The 18,195-nt window shown below is 39.3% G+C and overlaps 2 protein-coding genes across 2 annotated transcripts in view; one reads left to right on the top strand and one right to left on the bottom strand.

The window, feature by feature from the left end:
• Window positions 1-3,250, bottom strand: part of nhsb (Nance-Horan syndrome b (congenital cataracts and dental anomalies)) — a 51,922-nt gene extending 48,672 nt beyond the window's left edge. The window contains exon 1 of the mRNA XM_061044210.1: window positions 1,132-3,250. Coding sequence (XP_060900193.1) covers window positions 1,132-1,411 — 280 coding nt within the window. The 5' untranslated portion in view covers window positions 1,412-3,250. The remainder of the gene's footprint in view (window positions 1-1,131) is intronic.
• Window positions 3,251-6,096: 2,846 nt separating this feature from the next.
• ace2 (angiotensin I converting enzyme 2) lies at window positions 6,097-17,312 on the top strand. The gene is made up of 18 exons (XM_061034952.1): window positions 6,097-6,327; window positions 6,424-6,582; window positions 6,703-6,796; window positions 7,933-8,076; window positions 8,906-9,021; window positions 9,142-9,247; window positions 10,417-10,514; window positions 10,603-10,772; window positions 11,380-11,606; window positions 12,336-12,480; window positions 12,580-12,678; window positions 13,085-13,207; window positions 13,323-13,501; window positions 15,242-15,300; window positions 15,428-15,525; window positions 15,627-15,743; window positions 16,862-17,056; window positions 17,146-17,312. The coding sequence occupies exons 1-18, from the start codon at window positions 6,139-6,141 to the stop codon at window positions 17,246-17,248; spliced, it is 2,421 nt and encodes an 806-aa protein (XP_060890935.1). The 5' UTR covers window positions 6,097-6,138; the 3' UTR covers window positions 17,249-17,312.
• The last annotated feature ends 883 nt before the right edge of the window (window positions 17,313-18,195 follow it).

Raw genomic sequence — 18,195 nt, forward strand, 5'->3', positions numbered from 1 at the left:
CTAAAGAGGGAGTTCACTCGCCTACAGTTGCTTTAGGCCCCGGAATGCTCTTTGATTGTCCCAGATTGTGAAAAACCTAAAGTGGGTATTAATTTTAAGCACTGAAATGGACTAAAATCACTGAACAGATCGTCTGAAATCTAAAGCCTCATACTAAAGGGACTGCAGAGGACATAAATAATATGAAGCTGCCCAACAGAACGTGCTGTTACATTCATTTGCAGACTCTCTCGTTGATGCCAATCAGGCTTTTTTTTCCCCATTTTCTTTCATCCTTCCACAGTCTTGTGCTTTACAATTGCAGCTTCACCTGAATGTCTAGGCATGACCAGTTCATATTTACCCTGCAACGGACATCTGGATTCATTATTGATGCTGTGTTGGTGCCGCTGCATGTGGAAAGGGTGGGTTTGGCGCACGGGGAGTCGTCTGTGAAAACCTTATCACACGCACACGCGCACACACACACACTCTCGATCACACACATCCCAAAGCTTTTTTTTTTTAACAGCCACTCGACCCTGAATTAAAATATTTGTATGAACGATTCGGCTTCATTTAATGGCCCTGAACGCACCGTCTGAACATGCTTCAGGTGTGCGCTACCCGCAGTAACGAGACTGCGATGCTGAGCCAATGCAGCGGCAACACACGCCCCTCCGCTCCACACACACACACACACACACACACACACACACACACACACACACACACACACACACACACACGGACTCCCCTCCAACCCCCACTCCCCCCTCGTCGACGGACACACACACACACACACACACACACACGCACACACACATCCGAGTCTGGACCGCCAAATGAATGAGCAGTCAACACATCCTGCGCTGTGAAAAAAAAAAGCGTCTAGATGCTGCTGGATGCTCAAATGTGCGAAAGCAAACCGTGTGACACATTTCAATGGAGGGGGGGATGAGAGCGCGGTCGCGTGCGGGTTTACGTGCGTGCGTGCAGCTGGGTAAAAATAATGTTGAGGTGGGCGCCCTTCGAAGCATGAAGGCACACATGTATGTAGAGCATGAATGAATAAAATCTCCCACCGCTCAGGTGTAATTCATGGTTGTTTTTTTTTAAGGGTTATGGATACACTTGTGGTGGTCTACTTACGCACTGCCTCCTTTTTCGGGTCTAGGGCACTGGCAGACTGCTGGATCTGGCCTATTTTGTTCTGGAGGACCCAGACCCGCTGGTTGGTGCTGATGATGTCGTTTTCCAGCTCCTGAAATAAGGAGCAGGCGTGCCGGGCCAGGTCGGACAGCTGTCGCAAGGTCCGGGACAGAACCACGTTACTGATGGCACACAGGTCCTCGAAAAGCAGACCTTCATCGTTGGGGATCTGGTGCCTGCACAGAAGCGGCGGCTCCACAATCCTTTTGGCGAACGGCATTTTGCTCGCCGCGAATAATCGGAGTTGTAAGCCAAGTGTAAATTCCCACTGCCTTGAAGAAAAGGGGGAAAAGGGGGAACAGACAACATCCAAATATATAAATCCCACGAGAAACCCCGGTGAGGTTCAGGCCGAGCGCGCGCTATCCCCGGGCGTCAATCCAAAGTTCCCAGATTCTCCTTGAGATCCTCCATCCTGCTGCTGGTTTGTGGGGATCACTCACACTCCCGCTCACACACGCACACACATGCACACACATGCAGGACACAGCTAAGCTCAGGTCAGTGGTGTGAGGATGCGTGTTGCGTCTGCGATCATGGGTTGTCTCCGAGCAGCGTCAAGTCAGCTGGGACGTAAAGGAAACACCGGTGAAACTCTTCAAAATAAGAACCTGATCTGAAGTAACATTTTAAACAGGGATGGGGGAGTGATCTGGAAACGTTTAAAAATAATACACTAACTTTAGGCATTCATGAAAAATAAAACAACAATATACAGAACCTCTTTGTAAGACCCATTTTCTAAATACACAAATATTTTTGAAACCCCGTCTGTACGATTAAAGCTTTTATATTGAAGGCCTGCCCTCTCATTTCCAGCCTTGTTTTTTATTGCTGGTTTTTGATGCAGACTGGCTCTGTGGCCTGAACAGTGAGCAGGCTGAGAGGATGAGAGGAGACTGAGGGAAAACCCGGAGATGTGGATGTGTGTGGACAGTGAACAGTCAGAAAAATAGACCTAAAGCTACAAGTTTCTCTTCCTGTTAGGACATCCTCAGAGAGCAGCGTTTATGTCAAAATGTTTTTCTATTTGACCCTGATTTAGCGGCTCTGGTAACACTGACGATAATAGAACAGATAAGAAAATATGTTCATACTCATTTGTTTTCAAAATTTGCACTGAAGATACCAACTCCTCAACCAATGATGGTTGAGTACTGCACACATAGACAAATAAAGAATTTTAGGTTAACAATTAAATCATAAATCTAAAAGTGTCAACAGGATTTAATAACATATATGTGACCTTTAACACTCTGACAATTTTCACAAATCATCAGATTATATTGTTTTTAACCCAAATGTTCTGTGTCCGGGATACTGCCGGCCCTCTTTACTGGATCACATAATGTTGTCTGTTTTACCGCCTCCCTGATTCGTTTTCTCATATTCACATCTACACAATAAACGGAGAAACAAAGCTGTTAAGCAGAACTGAGCTCAACTGATTTTTATTTATTTAGACCTATTCATCATCAATTTCACTTGCATAATATTTTGGATGCCTACTTCTACTACTCCTGTGTATACTGTATTACTGCGCTTGTTGTTTTTCTGCAGAAGACCTGATGATAGATGCTTAATGAACATATGGAGAAAGTACACAATGTTCTTACATTTATAATTTTGTCATATGTATTCATGCCTTTTGTCCGTTTCAGTGTAATTCTATGATTGCCTTTTTGATTTGTCATAGAAACAGATAACGTTTAAATCTGTTGCAGGTGCTGTTAATAATCCAGTCATGGTGTAAATGTAATCAGGTGTAATATAATGCCGTGCACACCTCCTTATAAAGCTTATATCAGGCTGGTCAAACACTGAAATCGAAGTTTCTAAACTGTAAAGTTGTCAGAAATGTTCACCTGCAGCAGAGCCTGTATACTGTAGCTGAACAATGGCCGGTGACAGATTATATTTTTTGCTGAATGTGTGTTTTCCTAAGCCTGTCTGTTGTGTTTCATTCCCAGTGATTAGCCTGTAGCCTCCAGGCTCAGTCTGTATATAGACATGTTCACTGTAAACCTGCTGCAGCAGCAAATGTGAGGCAGCACAGACTGACAGTAACCTGTCATGGGCCTCACTTTGAGCTGACAGGAGGACAAACCTGAACATGATCATCAAATGCTGTGAGATGTGAATGAATGATACTGTTAGTTTGTATGAAACAATTTGAAACTCTACTTGCCTTTACAAATTCCAAAACAAAATCCTATTTCTCTTTCCCTGACTGTGAAGCATGTCGATTATTGATTTATATCACATGTTTATGATCTTAGGAGATCTTATGATTCACTGCCGTACTGTTATACTAATAATATAACACAAATATACTTCCAAGCTACTTCCACGTTGTTTAACTTTATGCTCCTCTACATTTCAGATGGAAATGTATTCTGTCAGACTACTTATAAGCAAACAAAACTTTCTGCACCCTCCCACTCATGTTTTCATCACACTCACTGATTAAACCTTCAGTCAGGGGTACGAGTTGAGGCTACATATGTCCAGCTCACAGGATTTGCATCCATATATGCAGTTATCTCTAGATGTTTGCATTTCTGCTACGGTACTGTTCCCAGAATGTTGAAGGGAAGTAACTTTGAAACTTTCCCTTTACCTCTCCCAAGATGCCTAAACAGAAAAAAAAAAGTTTTTCTAAACCAATAATATTTTTTGTAAACCAGGACAAACTGGGAAAGGTTCGTTGAAGTTTTCTTGAATATTTGAACTTTAGGTTTTTAAAGCTCTATTTTATCACAAAGTTGGGAAGTGATGAGGCTTACCTGAGAGGCTACCAGCAGTCACACAGGTGAACATTAGAACTATCAGTTTCAAAGAGAACGTTGCTTCTTGTGGTTAAGAACTTTTGGTTGGAAGACGACCGAAACTGAGCCACAGCTGCCCCAAGCATTTCCATAACATTACATTTAAACGTTTTGTTATTAAAGTTCATTCAGAAGAATTATAACAGGTAACAGTAGGCTGTCCTTCTTCTGCTGTCTTTGTCACCATGACTTTTTAAGCATATCACCATAGAAAAGTTCAGGTGTTCATATTAAGTTCATTTCACTATAGGTTCAGGGTCCTATAGAGTATTAGGCTTGCTGGCTCACTGTCACTCTGGAACACTTTAAAACCAAAACCATTGTTACTGTGAAAGAGATCTTGATCCGGATGGGTTAATTACCGGGTTAAATATAGGTTAAATAGAAAAGAAGCTGTTACCAGTTATGTCAGGGATTTCTCATGCTGTGATAAGTTGAAATGTCTCATGTGTAAAAAATGTCAGACAAGGAAAGCAAATATTGTTCAAGCAGACATGCCTGTCAAATTGTAAACCTGTGCTTTAATTCAACGCCCAGCCCCCCTTTTTCAGCTGAAAACCTCTGTATGGGAAGTGTTGTTGATCTCAACATGCAGATGATAGTACCAGCTTTGTCCACAGGAGGGCACTGTTGCACATAGCTCACGTTCACAGGATTTTCAAACAGGTGCACTGCCTTTGATTGTATTTTCTGCTCTCACGGAAACATGATCAGTAAGGAATGTTTCACAACAAAAGTGTAAACAAGTACAAGTATATATAAATAAACACGTAAAAAAATAAATGACTTAATAAAGAAGTCAAACTCAAAAACAAGCCTTCAGTTGGGAAGAAACGATAAAATTCAGAGTTTATTGATAAAGAGATCTCCTCTTGTTTTTATTTGTTATTTTTTTATCAGTGTTTTAAAGATTGCTGACTGCTTTGTTGCAGAGACAGAGGGAGAGTATTTGATAATCTTGTGTTGTTGGCCATGTAAGTAACACACCTTGCCCTCGTGGCTGATTTCTTATCAGCATTTCTTAACGGTGCATGACTTGCATTTTAACTGCCACTGGGAAACACACGACCTGATAAGGTGGTTAAAAGAGCTTCTATTTTCCTCTTTCCTTGACCCTTTTCACCTCAAAGGGTCGTGTTTTCTTAAGAAATGACTCCCAGAGAAAATCAGAAAGCAGACACGAGATAAAAACTTTTTGTATTTGTTGGTTCTCAGGTACTTTTCCTTTGTTTGTGTTTTATGTCTACGATTATAGAACTTTATTGAAATGATGAATCAATCAATCTTTATTTGTATAGCGCCACTTCATAATAAGTGTTAGCTCAAGACACTTTACAAAAAGCAGGTAAAAGACCTTACTCATTGCTTTATTACAAATACCCAGTGTTAATCCATGAGCACAGCACTAAGCAGCATTTAGCAAAGTAACAGTGGCAAGAAAAAAATACCTTTTAAAAGGGAGAAATCTTGGGCAAATTCAGGCTCATTATAAACAGCCATCTATCGCAAATGCAGGAAGAAGGATAGGGACAAGGGGGGGGGGGGGGGGGGAACACAAACAAAAGTATGTTTATTGTCTTCTATTTTGAATACAAAGTCAATGGGAACACTTTCTTTTCTCCATTTTGCCCTTTTTAAACTTTTTCAAGGTTTTCATGCTCTGCTGGGTGCATCGTGTTTACCTGGTGGGCTTTGAGTATATTTTCTCTGTATTATGATAACATTTATTGTAGTTTATACTGTACACTTGTTAGTTTTCTTTCTTGCTCTTAGCAGCAGGTTAATTGTTTCATTTTCATGCCAACAGATTTTGTTTTATGTATTTTCAATCTGGCTGACTGATATCAGTGTGACACCTTATCATACATGCACTCCCTATAAGAAAACAAACACTAAATCAGTTTGTGTCTATTTAAGAGCTGATTATGGCTCAAAGTGTAACACCGACTTCTCTATGAAGACTCCTTCCTTGTGAAGCTTCCTATCTGTAAATGAAAACTCAGACCCACCCTTGTTTATGGCTCTGCCGACCAAAGGCCAAGGCAGCATGAAGGTAATGATACTGTAAAACTGAGAACAGTGTCCAAACCCATCAGAGTCTGTTTGTGAAGCAGTCAAGATGTCGGCCAGGACTCTGGTAGTGTTGCTGGCTGTGACCTGCGTTGTTTATGCTCAATCAGAGGTGGAGAACAAGGCGAGGGAGTTCCTGAAGAGGTTCGATGAAGAGGCCAGCGCGCAGATGTACAACTACTCGCTGGCATCATGGGCCTACAACATCGACATCACACAGGAGAACTCAGACAAACTGGTGAGCATTCAGAAGCCTTCAAAGTTCAATTCAATGGCACAACAACAGATGTGGTGTAAGTTAATGTGTGTGTTTTTTCTTCTTCTTTTTATTCAGGCAGAAGCGGGGCAAATTTGGGGCAATTTTTACACAAAAATGTCAGAGGAGTCAGCGAATTACCCCATAGACAAGATCACAAGTTCAGAAATCAAATTACAGCTCATCTCGCTCCAAGACAAAGGAGCTGGAGCGCTTTCCCCGGATAAAGCTGCACATGTAAGACAATAACTTCATGTTCTACTTCTTCACCCCTTTGCATCTAAAGTAGTTCAAACTTGATTCTTACACTTCAACTTGAACTTCTTATCCCCTACGTCTCCTTAAATCTCCCTGCAGCTGAGTAAGGTGATGAGTGAGATGAGTACGATCTACAGCACAGCCACAGTGTGTCTCATCGATGACCCTCTGAACTGCCAGACTTTGGAGCCAGGTACGCTCTGTTCAAGGGAACGGGTTACTACAACGTGGCTGCCTGCTACTGTCAGCCAGAGTCAGATAAATGTAGTTTGTAATTAACACAGTCGCTAAGAAAAAGAGGAAAAAAAGATCTCCCAAAGATTATTTTTTTATTTCACTGTGACAAAAAAGGGTTTAGATACAGTATCATATCTATCCTCTATTTGTCTATAGAAAGAGTTAAAAGGTACAATTACTCAAGTAAAATAGGCTACTATTGTAACAAGTAGTATCTCCATTTTAACCCACTTCATACAGTACATGGGGAAAAACACAACATTCAATATGAAAACATGTATTCATATTTGTTTATCTGTCACCTGAACTGTTCAGATTTAGATAATACAGAAGGAAAACACAGTCTTTTTGGACATTTTAAAAACTCTGTAACACTTCAAATGTTGAATAACTTTAAACTTTGACTCCTTGAACTCCTCAGATGGTCTCATTTAATATTATTTTAATAACAAGGATGAAGCTTTTTACAGTATTTCACTAACACAGCTAAGAAAACAGAAAAGTTTAAAAGAAAAAAGACTAATTCATTCTTTCCTCCTGCCCAATTTTTCATCTTTAAACTGCTCAGATTTTAAAGACTCCTCACCACCAGCACAGACAGCAGCTGGAATAAACTACCAACTTTAATATGAATTTAATTAGCCCTAAGTTTCACCTGGAGCTGTTACAGCGGTACAGTTCAGGTTACAAATTGTTGAATTATTAATTCCGATCTCATACTTGTACTTGTCGTATACCTTTTAGGATGACTTTTTTTAGTTACTTTTGAAACATCTGAAACTTTGAAAGACTTTTCCTTGTGACGGAGTATCTTTAAAATGTTTCTCAGTACTTTTAAAGTAAAAACCTTTTATACGATGGAGATTCACTGAGACCTTTAACTTATGTAAAATTAGCAATAACACAACCCACAAGTCATTACAAGGAAAAATCCTGCAATCAAAATCTTATGAAGTGAAATCACAGAAAAGAAATAAACGTCATTAACTGCTTCCATACTTGTTTCAGTTCAAACTTTAAACTGAAAGTGTTTTTTGACGGATCTGATGAAATAGACATGAATTGATGTGAAACGTGTTCCTGTGTTTTCAGGCCTGGAGCACGTGATGGCCTCTAGCAAAGACTACGCTGAGCGTCTGCACGTGTGGGAGGGATGGAGGAGGGAGGTGGGGAAGAGGATGAGGCCGCTGTACGAAGACTACGTGGATCTGAAGAACGAAGCCTCCAAACTGAACGGTACATCTACAATCAGGCCACTGGCTGCAGTATGGTCGAGTTTGGAGAATGATCATGAGGATGTTTCATATTTTAAATGTTTGAAGGGTTGAAAGGCAAAGTAAATGGAAGAGGAACGTAGTGTCGGTCCTCTTGTTAATCTACTCATACCATTCCTACACTTCCATATAATGCAGTGGAAATACTTTAAAATCAGGTTTTAAACAATGATATGAAGGCTGTTAGGAAACAATGCAGATATAAGCTAGTAGAGGCTGAAAAGATGAATTCATTTGTTGTTAAGTATTTCATTAATAAACGATTTTTAGAACTATTTCTTATGGGTAAAAAAACGTCAACATCCCATGATTCAAGCTTCTTACTGTAAATATTTTTCTTGTGTCTTCACTCCTCTATGACAGTAAACTGAATATTTTTTTTAAAAGCAAGACCTTTGAGGATACCATCGAAGGCTTTGGGATGCACTGATCAACATTTTTCATCAGTTTTCAGCATTTTCTAGACAAAAAAAAACTTGATGTAGAAAATCTATGCTGATTAATTGATTGTGAAGATAACTAAGCTGTAGCCACAAAGTTCCAAAGAACAGCTTCCTGTGGACCAGAATGGTGTAAATCCCCATCTTTACATCTTACTCATGTATCACCATCAGTGCAATCACAAATATCAGCGTGTACAAGGGAGCCAGCTACATTTCCTCCCCAAAACTACAAAAAAAGTAATTTGTAGTCCTGACAGTTTCTGTAAATAGGAATGTCCTTGTCTTATTCTTTATTTTTCTCCATGTCCTTTCTTCCTCCCTGACACACACATAAACACACACTGACAGGTTTTGAAGACTATGGAGCCTATTGGAGATATAACTACGAGACCATTGAAGATGACGTTCAGTACAAGTACACCAGGGATCAACTGATGGAAGACGTCCGCGCTGTATACAAAGAGGTCGGCCTAAGATCAGTGACACAACATCTTAGGAATTCTGAGATGTTGTTCTTGAAGTTCTTGAATGGAGTTCTTGAATGTGTGTGACTAACAAAGGTAATTTATTGTTTTTTTTTAAAGATCCTGCCCTTATACAAAGAGCTGCACACCTATGTGAGAGCCAAACTCATGGAGACGTACCCCGGACACATCGACTCAAAGGGGGCTCTGCCAGCCCACCTGCTCGGTACGTTGACGGTCTGTTCAGAAAGCATTAAAGTGTTTTTCTCATCTCACTGTGAGCTCTTCCCTGGCAATAGAGATGAATAATAGACGCCAGCATGATCTCTATTATGTCATTTAAGTCCAAAGAATCAGTATAACTAGTTTGCTGTAGCAGACATAGAAATCAAATGTTAAAAACAAAACAAGCTTTGAAAACAAAAACAAAATAACAGTACAGCCTGAAAGTTAGAAAAGAGTCAACACCCCTTTGTAAAAATAACAATAGACTATTATTTACATGTTCACCTGCAGCAGATTGAACATTATAATGTTAATACATTTTTCTCATAGTTTTTTCCTTTTGTTTTTCTCCTCATCATATTCCTACTATCACTTTGTGTGTCATTGTCAACAGGATTTTGTTACTATTCTTAAATATTTATCTTTATACCATGGTCTGGGCAAATTCTCGATTCTGATTGGCTGAAGGGTGTCCCTTAACTTTTGATATATGGACACTATGTAAGTAGTTCCACTTAAACAGTCTGTTCACTGATCCAAATTAAAGAGCTGCAGACGGTATCTAAGATGAGTAACCATAGCAACAGGGACACAGACAAAATCCTCTGTGTAAGATTTATTGGAATAAAATAACAAACTACATCCAACAATAAGTGATTTCTCACGTCATCCATTAATTCCTGACAATGGACAGCTCGTCGGGCATTATCCCTTTACTTGTCATTCTGTGTTCCCATTCGTCATTTTAGTTCTGACACATGTGCATGGACTATTTTTTCCTTTTCTGAAATTTATCTTTTGCTAGCTATCACTGAAAAAACTGGAAAATAAGCCAAACATATCTATTTATAAAGATTTAAACAGATATTAATGGGAATATTTGTTTTTACTTTAACAGTAAATGTTTTGTTTGGTTGTTTAAAAGAACGAACACAAAAATATTATTATATGGGAAAATGTTTAACAAATGATGACATATACAGTATGTTTCTGCTTTAGCTGGTTTTTGTTCCAGCCTTCATCCTTTGTTACACGTAATTCATTCATGTAAATCTGCCAAATCACCTTAAAAAGATTAGAAGTACACATCTAACTTAATATTGGAGGAAGGAGAAACTCATCAGTGTTTGCTTTGAGTGTAATATGAAGGTTATGTTGTTAATTGTTCAGGTGACATGTGGGGACGATTCTGGACCAACCTGTACCCTCTGTCCACCCCTTACCCTTTGAAAGAAGACATAGATGTCAGCCCAAACATGGTGACACAGGTACAGTACAACAACTGTGATTTGTAAATTAAACAATAAGGATGTAAGTCCTCTATTGGAACTGACTCTGAATGTTTCTGAATTTCAGGGCTGGGATACAGATCGGCTTTTCAAAGAAGCAGAGAGGTTTTTCATGTCTGTCGGCCTGTACCAGATGTTCCCAAACTTCTGGACTAAGTCCGTGTTCACCAAACGTGATGGATACAAGATGGTCTGCCACCCCACTGCCTGGGACATGGGCAACAGAAAGGACTTTAGGTACCACTCACACATACAGTCATATCCATCACTGTAGAAATGAAGAAAAGCTACATTTGGTGGTTATATGTAACATAATATACTCATATATATATTCATTTTCTGCTGTGAGGAGTTTTATGTTTTTGTGTCCTGTGTGAGAGCAGTAATCTGTCTGTAGATCAGAACATGAGAGCTGTAAATATGAACCTGCTGGGAAGATGGTATCAATTAATTTCTGAGTCATTCTTTCCTGCTGAGAATATAAAGATAACCAAAGTCTCTATGCTGTTAAATATTAATCCATAAAGCTGCATCAGCACTGACTGCTTTGGAAGATTAAGTTTCTATAATAGAAAACAATTTCTCCAAAAGCAAAAGCTCCTCAACTTTGTGCTAAAACCTCTGAATGAAATGTCTCCTCCTTGAAAACCCTGTTAGCCTCCATGATGCCTTCTAAGGAGGACTTTTTGTTTTTCTTCTGAACTTGGACGTAATGTGTGACTTATCAGAAACATGTGACAGCGCAGGCTCTTTTATGATAAATTATGACTGCTATGGCATCTGGCCATGTCTGTCTCACATATCATACCTGCTGATAACATCACCTCTAATCTGACGTCTTCAGGATCAAAATGTGCTCCAAGGTCAACATGGACGACTTCCTGACGGTGCACCACGAGATGGGTCACAACCAGTACCAGATGGCGTACCGTGACCTGTCCTACCTGCTGAGGGACGGAGCCAACGAGGGTTTCCATGAGGCCGTCGGAGAGATCATGTCCCTCTCTGCTGCGACGCCCAAACACCTGAAGAATCTGGGCCTCCTGTCTGATGACTTCATTTATGATAACGGTACAATTCATGCAGATGACAATGACACGTGTCCAACGAAAGATCAGGTGCCCAAAATATGACAGCTGTTTTTCTTAACGCTCACCTATTATGCAAATTACACTTTACCGAGGTTTTAAAACACTAGAATTTGGTGGTCAAACCCAGCATCCACATTTAAAGCTATAGACACTGAAACAGCCTGTTCTGATCAGAGAGCAGATACATGCTACAGCAGATCAGTGTGAGTGATATTTGATATTATGTGCAGAAATCCCTGTTTTCCTTGTTGCTAATGAAACTGAAACTTTGATAGATTCATTGTAACAATAATGTGACAGAAGCTGCAGTGATAAAAGAGACAGACCGTAGATGTTTTAAGAAAGTAGGACAGTCTGTTATTTCCAAAGACACGTGATTGGATGATTCAAGATTAGACTGTATCTTGGAGAAACAAAGGAACGACACCTTTTTGTTATCTGGCTTTAATGTGCCTCAATCCCTCTTCTTTCAGCTCATCGTTTTGGTTTTCAACATCTCAACTTTCAGAAATCACAGTTCAGACCTCACCATGCTCTATGTTACCAACACCCAACAGACTAGGTGTCATAGTTAATCTCAAACAGGGGGCTCAACACTACTCAACACTACTATCAATCAAAGTGTTTTTTGTAGAATCCTTTTCAGAACAGTAACAGCTTTCTGAACTTCTTTTTTTTCACAACAATCAAATATATTTTGTCCTTGCAGAAACTGAGATCAACTTCCTGCTGAAACAAGCGCTCACCATCGTGGCCACACTGCCGTTCACATACATGCTGGAGGAGTGGAGGTGGCAGGTGTTTGCGGGGAACATCACCAAGGACGAGTGGATGGAGCGCTGGTGGGAGATGAAGTAAGCAGAGACCTCTGTGAAGCCGCTTTAAATAATCAACTTGTCATGCAGTATGTGTGACATGAGTATAAGCAATCTCTGTGACTCTGTTGTCTTTAGGAGGGAGCTGGTCGGTGTTGTGGAGCCAGTGCCAAGAGATGAGACCTACTGCGACCCCCCCGCTCTGTTCCATGTGTCAGGAGATTACTCTTTCATTAGGTAACACTCCCTGGATTGAAACCCAGAACCAAAGAAATAACAGCATATCTATATACATATCATCAGCCACCTTGAACCAGAATTTTCTCAAAATCAACTTGCTCTAGAGGGTCACTGTATGAGATCATTTCTGTCATTTTTATTGTTGTTAGGATATTAAAAAGTTGTCCACATTTAGTTAAATATTAAACCATATCAGCGATGTTTACAATCATAGTAGTATTGTTTATTTACATTAGATAGAGTTGAAGAACATATTTGGACATTTTGATTTACTTATGGTTGTTCCTTTAGGTTACATTAGGCCAAAACGAAGAACTGTTCATCAGAGTAGTAGCTGAGTATTTATCCCCCAGTTCTGTTATAAAAAAATAACCAGTGAGTTTTTCTTTGGTTGTAAACGCAGGTACTTCACCAGAACCATCTACCAGTTTCAGTTCCAGAAAGCGCTCTGCGATGCAGCGAATCATACAGAAGCCCTGTCCTCATGTGACATCACCAATTCAACAGAAGCAGGAACCAAGCTCAGGTAAGGAATACAGCTCTATTGATTTATACATGCACAGTAATTTACCATCCTCATCCTCATCCTCATCCTCATCATCATCCTCATCATCCTCATCATCATCCTCATCTGCTGTTAGGAATATGTTGGAGCTGGGAAGGTCCCAGTCCTGGACCAGGGCTCTGCATACAATTTCTGGTGATGTTAAGATGGACGCACGCCCCCTGCTGGACTATTTCCAGAAGCTCTATGACTGGCTGAAGAAAGACAACGAGGCACACAAAAGGACTGTCGGCTGGGACACAGAAGTAGACCCATGTGAGTAAAAAAAAATGCTCATATTGAAGATTATTATCACCACTTCAATAACATTAAATATGTTTTATGCCTTCTTTTTGGGGTCAGATTATACAATTATACCAATGTATGTAATGTAGATGATATCAGCTGCAGGTTAGCTTAGCTTATCAAAAAGAAAACGTGTAAAAGTTATGATAAAGGTATTGAGATTAAGTTTTAATGTATTGTTTGTGTTGTTTTTTATAAGCAGAGTTTATTTTGTATTTTGTCTTTTTTTTGTTATGAGGCCCTCAGCACTTATTTCTTTACCTTTCATGTCCCAACATGCTACAGTGAAACAGATTGTAAAATATATATTAGTTTGTGTTTCATGAGGTTTAAATAATTAATAATTAATTCTAAGCCTTTACAGTCACGTTCGCAGAAAATAAGTGGAACTAATCTTCACTCTCTCTTCACTGTTCTTCATCATTGTCCATCAGCCTGGGTGTAATTAAAGAGTAACCATGGCGACAGAACCTCAGTTAAAGCTGTTTAGACACACCTGCTGACAAGGTCACACATTATGACAGCAATTAGGACGTCAACTTTTCTCTAACATTTATATGAACAGTTTTTATTTTTTTTTACAGTTTTAATTGTTGTTGATTTTAGAGTTAAGTATCAGAAATAAAAAGTGTAGGGCCGCTGGTGGCGCAGTGGTTAGTGGTACAAATGTAGGCCTAAACGTGTCCAGCTGTAGCCTTGTACATATCAAACAAAGGAGATAGCATGTGTCAGTTTATGGATTTTAAAGGTGCTGGTGGGTTGATTTTGTTCCCTTAAAACTGAAGGTGGTTCTACATTTCTCTCTGTGTCCTGTCTTTATGCTAAGCTAGGCTAAATCAAAGTTGGAGCTTTACATATCTACAGATGAGAGAGTGTTGTCAAAATGTCTAACTATTCCTTTAATCAATCCTTGTGTTGTTTTTGCTTCATGCTCAGAACATCCAGCTGACTCGAGTGAACTTAGACTGAAATATATATATTTTGTTTATAGTCCAGCTCAAACCCAATAATGAAAACATTTTTTGATGGATGTATAAAATGACCCCAGGGACACTAAAATGATGTTAGAACAAATACAACACACTCAGCGTTATGTAAGAGGTGTGACTAAGTGTAACTTGTGGTGAGAAATCTGCTCTGGCACTTAACAAGACGGCACTGATGTAAAAACCAAAATAACCCTGAGGACAGTTTTGAGGAAGTGGAAAAAACACAGACTTATGTCACGGGTGTTTTCATGACAGATAGTTCAAAAACTCAAACCACATTCATTCACTGCAACGAGAAAATGATTGTGGAACTGGTTAACCTAAATATTACTTTGAAGTTCAATTTTATGATTGAACTGACATTGACGATGCATTTTATGAACTTATTTATTTGTATTTCACAAATAACTGAATGCTGAACTGGGAATAACTGGATGCTTTTGTCACACCAGCACCATGTTGTTGTTAGCATAAGGACTCGTAGGAAAAGTGCAGGAAACTAAGTCTACTCTGAAGAGGCACAGCTAAAACGCTGACTCGTAGAACCACTTCTTTGTTGTCATCATCAGATTATTTTGAGTTGTGGTCAGGTTCAGCAAAGTATGCCATGTACTGTTGTACTGGTTCTTTGAAAGCATGAAGAATAGGACACAAGATATATCTTTAACAGGAAGAAAAACTCCTGATGTAAATTGAATGAATGATTGGATTCTTTTTACAGATTCCGAGTACGAGATTAAAGTGAGACTGAGTTTAAAGGCCGCTTTGGGAGAGAACGCTGTGAGTATTGAGACTTTAGAGAGGTTATAATGTCTGACTACACGTGGAAATATATCTGCACATTTAAAGTGAACATCAGTGTTCTTTTATATCAAGGCAATAATCAATCAAGTGACATGTGTTTCAGTACACCTGGAACGACAACGAGCAGTTCCTGTTCAAGGCCAGCATCGCGTACGCTATGAGGCAGTACTACGGTCAAATGAACAAGACCATGGCTTTCACGTAAGACTCAACCCTGGACCCAAAATGACTGAAATACTCTGTGCTTTATTTTCTCCACCCAACGTTTTAACTTTTAAGTTTTTCTCTGTTTGGACCTGCAGATCTGAAAACGTACTCACATTTAAAAACACTCCCAGAATCTCCTTCTACGTGGTGGTCACAAATCCAGACTCTCTCTCCTCGTATGTCCCAAAGAAAGACGTGGAGGCTGCCATACGGTGAGGCTGTAACTTTTACTATTTTTGTTGTATTTAAACAGGAAGTCTTACAAGCTTGGTATGGGACTATTGTTGTGTCGGTCAAACACACTGGTCCAGTCGAAACACCTCAACATCTGTTGAAGTATTTCAATATTTATTGTGACATTCATTGTGCCCAGAGGATGAATCCTAGATACTCTGATGATCTTTTGACTTTTCCTCTTGTGCCACCATGAGAGAGATGCAGAAAACGTAGTTCCCAAACACTCTCTCACTAGCAGGACAAGTCTTCATTCATGTCCATTTAATGTCCTCCTCATCATCAACCACAACGACCTTTAACATTTATAATCAGTTATCTTTACAATCAAATACCTGCCAAACAAAATAACATTCCTGTCAGACTCAGCTGTCTTTACTTTAAATAAAAGAATACATAATCACTTTAATTACTTAGGACCTTTTTACCTTATTAAGTTCCTAAAACAGGAATATACAAACTGCTTTGTCTCCTCACGCTGACTTTATGAGATTTACCAATAGCCTCTTTTTTATTTGATTGAACCCTTTAAATACGAATGTTTTATAAGTAACTGTGTCAGCGATGTTTAGAATACTTTTTATGTGTCTGTTTGTGGGGAGGGAGGGTTCAGTAAAGAGCTCTCTGTGTTGCATTACTTAGGTTTTATGAAACTGAAGTAAGTAATAAGATGGATTGATCAGTGTGTATTTAAAGGTGCCTACTATAAGCCTGCTAACACTATAAACACAGAGCTGTGTTTTTGTTCACTCTAAATAGTCTTTACATCATTTCTTAAATGAGGATTTATTTTTTTGAAACTCTGGTTTAACCAGAAATATTCCCATTGAGACACAAAACATGATTTTAAGAAGTGAGTTCTGGTCAAGACAGCAGCACAGAAAGCTTCACATGCAGGTCACACGACAGACCAGACCAGTAGACGTTACATCTGACAATGAAGAGACGTTCAGCAACAACACGGCATACAGTATGCCTACATTTGTGTTTTCAGTGTTTCCTACTCAGGTTGATGTTCCTATTCAGATGTCACCATTACCCTGAAAGATTTTAATCGGAGTGAATAACAATGATCCCATTTGGATATCGATCCTAGGTTAAGTCGAGGTCGAATCAATGATGCCTTCCAGTTGGATGACATGACGCTGGAGTTTGCAGGAATCCCCCCGACCCTGGCCCCTCCCGTGGAGCAGCCGGTGGAGGTGTGGCTGGTGGTGTTCGGGGTGGTCATGGGAATCGTGGTTCTAGCAGGAGTCTACCTCGTGGTCTCTGGGGTCAGGGAGCGCAAGAAGTGAGTTTGCTCTGAGACACATTTGTACCATGTTGGACCAGCTAGTAGTGTCACTGTGGGTCATGTTGTTGTTTCTTGTGCGTTTGTAGAAAATCTGAGAAGAGCAGTGCGGAGAACCCTTACGACACCACCGTGGAAGGACACACTAACAAAGCCTTTGACGACAGCGACAATGAACAAACTGGATTCTGAGGTCAACGATGTCACTGAAGAAAAGAGAGAAGGTGTCCTCATTTCTAAAGTGATTAGACTCATCGTCAACAAATGGAAAACACATAGCATCTTAAAAACCATCCACAGAAATGCTAAATGTTTCTACGAGAGGAATATTTACTTTGAAGAGGATTTTGACTCGGGGACAGTTTTTGTAAAGTGCCTAGCCTTGATAAATTATTAAATTATTATATTTAATCTTTGTACATTTAGTATACTTCCATGTGTAATTATTCTCAGACTTATCAAACTCAAATAAGGGAAACTGAACATGAGATCACTACACTTGAATTCAGTTGGTGTTATTTTGTGAGCATCCATATTTTGGAAGCTTTTTTTTAGTTTACTTATGTGAAAGATTGTTGCCTCTTTACGATGTACTTTTTGTAAACTATAATAAACTATAAAAATCGGCAACTATTAATGTCCTTTGGGACAATCTGAACATACATGAAATCAATCCAAAAACGGAATAAATATACTTTAAAATGTAAATATCATACTTTGAATAGTAATTAAATTATTCATGCTCAGGACAGATATTAATTGTGTGTCTCCTTTGATTCAGTCAGTGTTATTTGAATTTGTGCTTCTTATACTACTTGCTATATGGGTTTGTCAAATATAAAAAAAGAAGGCACGGCACACTTTCTTTTTAATCAAACTACATTTCATACAATGATAGCTTTATAACACCTGTAAATGTGGTTCACTATTAAGTGTTGATGTCAAACTTTATTTACAGTGCAGCATCTCTCACAGGGGACAATTACTCTTTAACAATGCATTCAGGTGATTTGTTGTCATTTGCAGAATTTTATCTTCTCAAAACCTTTCCGGCAGGATCTGTTTCTTGTTGATGTGAATACTCAGATGATATAAGTGCCATGCAGCTCAGATTCAGGATACAAGAGTCCATCAAAAGG

Source organism: Labrus mixtus, chromosome 1, assembly GCF_963584025.1.
Source record: "Labrus mixtus chromosome 1, fLabMix1.1, whole genome shotgun sequence".
Taxonomy (NCBI): Eukaryota; Metazoa; Chordata; class Actinopteri; order Labriformes; family Labridae; genus Labrus; species Labrus mixtus.

Coding starts and splice junctions, on each gene's coding strand:
- ace2 (XM_061034952.1), top strand. CDS start 6,139: ATGTCGGCCAGGACTCTGGTAGTGTTGCTGGCTGTGACCTGCGTTGTT. Junction 15,301..15,427: donor CCGCTTTGGGAGAGAACGCT/GTGAGTATTGAG, acceptor CATGTGTTTCAG/TACACCTGGAACGACAACGA. Junction 15,526..15,626: donor AACAAGACCATGGCTTTCAC/GTAAGACTCAAC, acceptor TTGGACCTGCAG/ATCTGAAAACGTACTCACAT.